Genomic DNA, 8,827 nt, shown 5'->3' with positions numbered 1-8,827 from the left:
CAGGAATGTGGGAGGTCCAAAAATTCCAATAAAAAGCAGCAGTGTGCGCAAGTGTGCGTGTGTGTGTGTGTGTGTGTGTGTTCCGTGCTCACGCTAGAAAAGTGTTAGAGTTAACCATCGACAGTCCACTGCATCCAGACCTGCAGATTCACCCCATTTATAACCCCTGACCAATAACCAATCAAGTTGATATGGGATCATGCTGCGACTACAACCAATGGCGTCGCAGTAAAACTAGGTTCAGTTGACCACAGATACCCACACATGGTCTGAGGATGCATTTGATTCTTTTTATGCTATTTTATCAGAACATCACAGCCATGCAGCTTATCATCAAACAGGTTTAAGAAATTGATCATCAGATCTGAGGTTAATGTGTGGGTGTCTGGAGCAAGGGGTGTTGGGGGGAGGGTACAGGCCAACAGCAGTGCGGGACAGCGGTCAGAGACACCCGGGCCGTCAAGGGTAATGCTGCCTTGTTGGTTGTGATCTCTCCGGTCAAAGGCAGCACAGGACTAATGGTGAGGAGGTCCATTAGTGACAACTGGCTGAGCACATTGTTCCCTTTGGTCTGGCTAAATACAGACTGCTCCACAACTGGAGCCCCCCTACCAGAAGTCATTAGTCGCCCATATCAAAACTTTTATGAAGAAATATTGTGACAAGGAAAGGCTGGTCATGCTGCTTCTGCATTGGATCATTACATCTTTTATCAAATCAATCATTATCGTTTAACACTCGATGTATTACTCTGCCATCAACACTATTAAAATAACTGCTTGCTAATATGTATTTTAATAGGCATCATCACCAAGGTGTAATAGCTTTAACAATATTCTTAACAGCTGCAATGTTCATACCAGCAATCAAAGTCTATTCTTGGCAGCTTAGCAGAATTTGCCAGCTTTTTCAGAAGGAAAAGAAGCTGTTTTTTACGGAACATCTGATCACAGTTTGGCACTGTCCCATAAACCAGGCTATAAAACTGTATTGGGATAATGGGAGGTAGTGGTTTTGCTGTGGTCAGCAATGTGAGGGAGTTTTCACAGATAAGGCTAATCACTGCGCTTATCATCACAGCAGTTGTGTGTGGAGACTGAAAAGCATATGCTCACACACACAATTACACATATAACACTTCAGTAGCTTTTGCACTGGTCACATCCCACTTTTAGTGCGAATTCCCAGTCTCACCGACTGGTGCTTCTTGTCCAGTTTAAAAAGAACAGTGCATCACCAGAAATGCATAAGTATGTGGGTGACTGGCAAAATAAAAGCACACAAAACATCGAGGATTTACATTTTGCTCGATGTCATCGGATCACAGGGTGTTTGATCGTAGTACTGATCCAGATCAATTATTACAACCCTAGCTACTGCTATTATGAATGAATGAAGGATACGTGACCAGTATGTAGTCACATGTAAACATCAGGGTCAGTCAGTGGCAAGATCACCATGTAGTAGTGTTGTACCTGGTACTTTTTTACCATACTGACTCTGAGAGACGAGGCAGTCCAAGTAACTACAAAACAGTGCTGATTCATTCCATGAATACAGGTAAAAATTAACATTACACGCTCAGGTATCTTGCACCTCCAAACTGCTCGCAGGCAGATGTAAGATGAAAGACCCTGAACCCACCAGGCCTATACATTATATCACCTCGGTTGGGCTAGCCCCATACTACACAGAAACGTCAACCGAGATGTCTCTGTTACCAGCTTTGCAGCTGGTCATAGCAGTAGTCAAAACACGAAGTAAATCAATGTGTGTGTGTGTGTTGGTTAAGTGGTGTGTAACTAAAAACATTCTCACACGACCTCTAGTAACATGTCGTGACTTAAACATAAGAACATATTATGGCTAAGGCTACAGTTATACACGTCATAATAATAATATTAAACACCCTGTCTGCTGACAGTCATCAACTCTTCTCTCTAGTTATCCTTGACCAGATGTACCCTGTAGAAACTCATAAGCATGACTAAGCATTTAACAGTCTAACTAGACATCCTTTCTCCACTAAACATTTCTAATACATAAAGGATCTATCCAATATCTATCTGACTAAAAATACCTAACAGTAGCATGTCTAAAGTTGCGCTTGCCAGACAGTGGAGTGGCTGCAGTACCTACTACATTTTCATTGGAGTAACATGCATTCAGCAGAAAAGTGTATGTACATGTGTAGAAAGCAATTTTAGATGCACCCCTGGATAATGTGTTTTCTGCCACCACAGAACACTGGGGACTTGCAGGTAAAGTCACAGCATGCGTACATGACAACGCTCGTCTGAAATGGGACTCTCAGCAGTGTGTGTGTGTGTGTGTGTGAGGGGGTGATCTTCAAATAATTGTAGAATATTTCCCAGCAAATATCAAATAGCATTAGCATTTTTGCTTGAAATATCCATTCCTACTATACAGTTGAATGACTAATGAAAGAGAGACTAGGATGACCACATTTTCCTTCACACACACACACACACACACACACACACACAGGGTCCACAAGAATGCAGAAGTACGCCCTCTTCACGTGTCAAAAGCACCAACAAACTATGAGCTACTCTGCAGCACTACGAGTACAATAAGAGGTCCCTGGCCCCACAAGTCCATACACAATCAGCCCCAGGGCTTGCCCCACTCCCACCCTTGCCCTACACTCCTCACCCCCATACACAATGGCCACTCCAGAGCAAGGGGTCCCACTATGCAATTCCATCACACAAAGAGACACACCAGTCCTTATCCTGTCAGAGAGAAAAAAAGAATGACAGAGGTGGCAGAAGAAAAATTGTAACCCATTGGGGAGGGAGTGAGGAAAATGAGCGAAACACAAAAGTTGGAGTACAGAGTCTATGTGGCAGGGGTGTAGATGAGGCGGCGGCATACAGTAGGCAAGTTTTTATCGTGTGTGTGTGTGTGTGTGTGTGTCCATATAACCAGAGCTTGATCAATCATTAGCACAGCCTTTGAGGTGCACACAAAGGTGGATGTATGACTGTGTAGGCGTCTGCTGACTAATGCAACCTGTAGAATACTTTGCCTCAATCCAATCCCCCAGACTACATCAAACACTAACGAACACTAGGTAAACAGCAGGAACTGGATAGAAACAGAAATTAAATCAGATACTTTCCAACACCACAAAACCAACACTGACATGCCAGCACCAACAGATGCAGCTGAAGCCCCATTTCCTGCTTTATCACATCAGTTCTCTATCACAGCAGAAATCCTATCATCTATTCAAGCTAATGAAGTGACTGTGGAAAACAAGAGTGCAAGAGAGGCGTCCATTGATGGAGAGGAAGTAGTAAGCTCCCTGGAAGCAGCCGTTTACCCTATGGGACATAATCCTACAGCACCAAACATCATGGACGATTACACTTTTGATCCTACACATGTCCAAGTACTGTTATATTCTTCTGCATTCAACAAGAGTATTTACTCTTAATGATGAGATCCCCACTGGATAAGGGTTAAACTAGCGTTCTGATTGGAACAGTACGTGATCAGACCGATCAGGAGGCCACTACAGATTAAACAGTTCAATAATTTAACTATTCAAAGATACTGCTTTAAGATCACATTTATATTGATGTCTTTGAGACAGAGCTGCTATGTTTAGCAACTGAAAGGATTAATTAATCAGTTAATCAACAAAGAATTCATCAAATTTAATCTTGATAAACAACAAATACTTAGATGAAACTTTTAGCTACAATCTGTTGGCTTCCCTATAATAATCTGACTCATGGAATCTGCACCAACTTTGGTAAGTGAATGAGTCTTTAAGTCATTTTTCTATCAAAAAATCCTCCCAGTGAAGTTCTTTTAAATCAGAGGATATGCAGCTTTTTCCACATCTTGCCATAAACTGTATATAACTGTTCTTTTAGACCGTTGCCTTGAGATCAAGAAAACTGTGAAGGGCAATATTAAACATCTGACTTTTTATAAGCCAAACAATGAATCAATAAGTAATCGCTCTGTCTGTATTCTTTCCTTTCTGTTTTAATCTCTGTTAGCACTGGTTGGGTGCCAGCACACACACTTCACACTACAAGAAAACCACTGTACAGTAGCACCAGTTCCTGTTCATCACCTTTGCTGAGCAGATAACAAAAACAACCAACCAACTACACAAACACACACACCTACTGTATACATGAAACCCACAAGCACAATCAATTTTAGTACCTTCCCAGAAGGACTTAAGTTATTTGCTGCCACACAAAGAGAGTTCAGAGTAATAAAAGGACTACTTGTGGTGGGATGTGGTGTGATGTCATGGCAGCCTCCGCGGGGCTGCTGCAGGGAGTGTGTGTTCAGGAATGTGGAGGGCTGAGGGGCTGAGGCTGGGTGCAGCAGGAGTCAGGAGGGAACAGGATGGGGGAAGGGAGGGAAACATCCCAAGTGGAAAAGAGTCCCACATAGTTTATCAGTCACACACACATGGCTCTATGCCAAATGCTTACCAGTAACTACTTAGAAAGCCATCACATTGTTCCCACAGGAAACACAACTTATTAAATATGTATATTTTGCTTTACACAGAGGGCCATAGACTACAACTGACTGGTATACTTTTTCAGGCATTATGTGCTTAAACTCCATTGATGCAAATATTCATTTTCATTATCAGTTTACCTATTGTTTTGTATATGAAACATCAAAAAATTACCAAAAACATTTCCATAGGTGAAGGTGGCATCTTTACATGTTTTGTTTAACCAAAGTTCCCCATCCCACCCCCCCACCCCCACCCCAAAAAAAATCCAAAGTATTCAGGTTAAGATAATTTATGACAGAGGAAAGCAATAATTCTTCTTTTGACAAGCTGAAATCTACAAATATTTGGCATTTTGTCACAGTTTTGCTTTGAAATGACCGAAAGCAACAAATCTTCTCTTTTGAGAGGCTGAAATCTGCAAATGTTTGGCATGTTTTTACGATTATTGCCTGAAGGTGACAGAAAGCAACAAATCTTCTGTTTTGAGGGGCTAAAATCTGCAAATGTTTAGCGTTTTTTCCTCAATTTTTGCTTGAAAACAAAAGATTATTTACCAAATTGTTGATTTTTTTGTAGATCAATAATCAATGAATTGACTAATGTTTCAGCTCAGGTCAGTTAAATTATGGCAACTGAAACAAATTAATCAGCTTTGTTTTGTCACTTAAAAACAGACTCTTTGTGGCTGACGCAAATAAAGTGCATAGCTGGCACAAAAGGTAGTGTTCCCACTTCCTTTTTTCTACAGAAACGCTGCTTTGGCTTCAAGAGAAAAGAGCAAGAACGAACTTATGCAAGTATTTCAGGAATTAGACAGCCTTCAGCTGACTATTGGAAACCCCCCTGCTCCTCTCTGTGACAGGCCAAGTACCTGACAAATGTACACCCAGGGTTAATACATGCTGCCTGTATATCTGTCTAGGAGCAGTCACCTCAACACCACCGGGAAAGCAGTCAACACGTCCTCATCTCTCTAACACACGCACACACACATATGCATAAAGTGCTTCAGGGATTTTCAGGCACTTCTCTGAAAGGTGCTGGATGGTGAAATTGGGTTGTCAGGGAGATGCAGAGGATGTCGCTGGAACAACTGTACAGTAGTTCAACCACTTCCTCTTGAACCGGAGTACAGTACTAAAACTGCACCAAATTGTACTCTTATCTAACCGCAGACTACTGCATTGATCCCGTGAACAGCGAAAAGCAACAGGTTTTCATCGTATTTTTTGATTGTAAGCGGACGCCGTTAATGATCTGACTTGTTAATTATTCAGGAGTGTAGTTAACTGTTAGCTTTGCCGACAACAACCATGACAAGTAAACAATAAAGACAATGTGGGGTCAAACATCGTGGCAGGATTCAAGCAAACTTACCGGTATCTCCAGGTGTTTTCATTCTTCCTGTTTAGCTACTTAGCTATACAGCAAGCGGATAAAGTTCACTAAACTGGATGACTTCCACAAAGTTGTGTGTGGAAAGACAAGTCAATCTCTCGGCCACTTCCTCCCCCTCAAGTTCCTATTCTGGAAAACTAGGTGAAGGCACGGCAAACTTTTGAAGCTACTGCTTCAGCGGAGCTCTCTCCTCCCGAACAGTCGCGTTCTCACGGTCCTTTCCCCGGCTCTCTGCCAGCCGAAGGAGTCGCTTTCCACCTGAGCTGAGCGGTCAAGACTTCCCTGTTGGTCCTCGCCTCCCGTCCCGTAACTAGAAACGTTGAGATCTGCTCAAGTTGCGGCGGAAAACGGCCAGCCGTCCTGAGTCGAGCCAGTCAAAAAAGCCTTTCTTTCTCCTACCAAGTTCTTTCGCTAACTGTCCGGTAGCCGCTTACTCCGCCTCAACCGCATCTTCATTGCTGTTTGACATCTCTCCACCGTGACGCTTTATTACTTCTTGGACAGAAATTAACGTTAGATAGCAACCTTTCTTTCTTTGCAGACTTTTTTAGTCCTCCACTCACTCTCACACCACTCACTGCGACTCTCTCCTCCCCCCGTGCCTCTCTCCGTCCTCGGGGTGTCGTGTTTCGCTCGCTCTCTTCTGAGCGGGGCCCGCCCACACGGTAAGGGGGGGGCTAACGTGGCTAGTCACGCCCACTCACCACGAGCCTGGGCCTGGGCTGGCGTCAATGCAGCACGCGGTGTTGCCATGGAGACCGCCACACAGCGCTGCCGTAGTGACATCACGTCCGAGTCGTATGATTCGAGAGAGGCGCGAGAACGACACGGCTCAAGGTGTATATTTGCGTCAATCGGTGGTTGCGGTTCTAATTAGATCCTTTTATATCAGGATAATTACGCTTATTAAGTTGGCAAATTAAATATGGAAGCGTCAGTTAGTGATTAACACTGAAAACAGCACATTCAAACTCAGTATTGTTGCATTTTTCAGGTGTGACACTGCTACATTTTTCTGTAATGATGGAACACAGTTTACTCACTTGCTCACTACTAGAGACAAAAGTTAAGCATTCAGGAAAAGCCAGTGGTTGAGTGTCTTAAAACAATAGTCAGATACCCATCTATGGATTATGGGCCCCAGGGCACAGACATGTAAAAGGCCCCCAACCCCTCCTACAATTAAGTTACAGGTTGAAAAAAAAGTCAATATGACTACAAATAACACAAGGGGTGGCCAATTTCACTCTGTTTGTAGTCATTTAGTTTCTCTTTATAGTTATTTTGCATGTCTTTGTGGTATTTTTATCTTTGTGGTTGTGGTGCATCTCTGGTCATTCTGTGCCTTCTTGTGTGTCTTTGCAATATATCTGTGACTGGTTCTTATGTATCTCTTTGTCATTATTCTGCATTTATTTGTCCTCATTTTGCATGTCTTTGTAGGACTTTGTGGCTCTGTGGAATTGTTTTGAGTCTTTGAGGTCATTTTGCATCTTTTTGGCATTTTGCATGTGTTTGTAGGAGTTCTGTGTCTCTTTGGGAGTGTTTTGTCTTTTTCAGGTCATTTGATTGATTTTCCTACACGAAATGTCAACAGCCACTTCAAATAGAGGCTCTGGCTCAGGGGTCCTGTAAATCCTTAGGCCCCTAGGCCTGTACTCAATAGGCCCAATCTGTAATCTCTCCATGCATGTGCCAGTATGAACACTGAAACATTTTTTGCTTCTTGTAATCATTTCTTCTGTTTATAGATGAACTAAAATAGGCAATATAGCCTAAGTATAGTACATGGGACTAAATCACACTTCTCCCTCCATGGAAAAATGTATTCCAGAGTTTATCTTTAGTTAATATGAAGCTTCATGAGTCTGAGTTAAACAAATAAAGCAGGTCTATTCCAAAACTGCTGCATATTTAGTAACAAAATCATTCAGTGTTTTTGCACAGTGTGAGGACTGTGGATTTTTTCTCTCATTAAGTTAATTGAAAGCTCCTTAGTAAGAGATCCTTTAATGGTCAGTGTGAACAGGAGGGATGACTACAGGAGGAAAACCCTGTTTCACTGTTTATATGGCCTATTGTTTTAAGACAAACATCCACTTGAAAATCTGTTTTGTTTTTTACTTTTTTACTTGGACGATTGACCTTTGATCTATCTATCTATCTAAAACAGCACCAATTTTTCTAGGTTTACTTATGCACAGATGTTCAACATACCTAGCATGTAGGTTGGCTATCTAATCTAATCTATCTAGTCTAAAGCAAAACAAATACATGAGCCATACCTATTCAATTACATCTCTTGTAGTTTTACACACCTTGAATACAATGCCACATACTTCATTACTTCTTTACTGTCCCTACCTTTTGGCAGCTACAGAAGCCTTTACCCTTATTTAAATGTCCACTGAAATAAATACATGGGCTTCAAATCAAAGCAATGTAAACCAAAAATGTCATCATAGAAAAACAAACAAACTTGTGGTTAATTTGAATATGAACCTGCATCCTGTTCTACTGCCAATCTCTCACCTCCCCTTTCCTCTTTTTTAAGGTGCAGTCAACCAACTGTGTTTGGCCTTTAACTCACAATCAAGCAAATACATGCACAATGTCCTAGAGTGTGTGTTAAGATATGTTGTATGTACACATGATTGTGTATATTAACTGTCTTGTGTACTGAGATATCCGGTCATGCCATTTCACTTGATCAGATGATAGTGAAGACCCTGGTCATGGCCACATTTGCTGTGGACACTGACCTTCTGCTTCCTCATGTGCCACTGATATGAGCCTGCCATGCGTAATCAATAAGTACACGTGGGTGGGTGAGGCGTCATACACGGGAGGTGAAGTGCATCTCCTCCTTTTGCCTTCTGGTACGCCAGCACCTGGTACAAGGGTTGA

General features: G+C 42.2%; 1 protein-coding gene across 1 annotated transcript in view; it reads right to left on the bottom strand.

Annotated features, from left to right (window-relative positions):
• The window catches only part of erfl3 (Ets2 repressor factor like 3), a 50,904-nt gene extending 44,330 nt beyond the window's left edge, over nt 1-6,574 (bottom strand). Inside the window, exon 1 of the mRNA XM_020610848.1 lies at nt 5,900-6,574. Coding sequence (XP_020466504.1) covers nt 5,900-5,921 — 22 coding nt within the window. The 5' untranslated portion in view covers nt 5,922-6,574. The remainder of the gene's footprint in view (nt 1-5,899) is intronic.
• Between the last annotated feature and the right edge of the window lie 2,253 nt (nt 6,575-8,827).

The sequence above is a fragment of the Monopterus albus genome, unplaced genomic scaffold, assembly GCF_001952655.1.
Source record: "Monopterus albus unplaced genomic scaffold, M_albus_1.0 scaffold107.1, whole genome shotgun sequence".
NCBI classification, from domain to species: domain Eukaryota; kingdom Metazoa; phylum Chordata; class Actinopteri; order Synbranchiformes; family Synbranchidae; genus Monopterus; species Monopterus albus.
The sequence above is the reverse complement of the archived record's forward strand: the minus strand, read 5'-3'. Positions and strand labels throughout refer to the sequence as shown.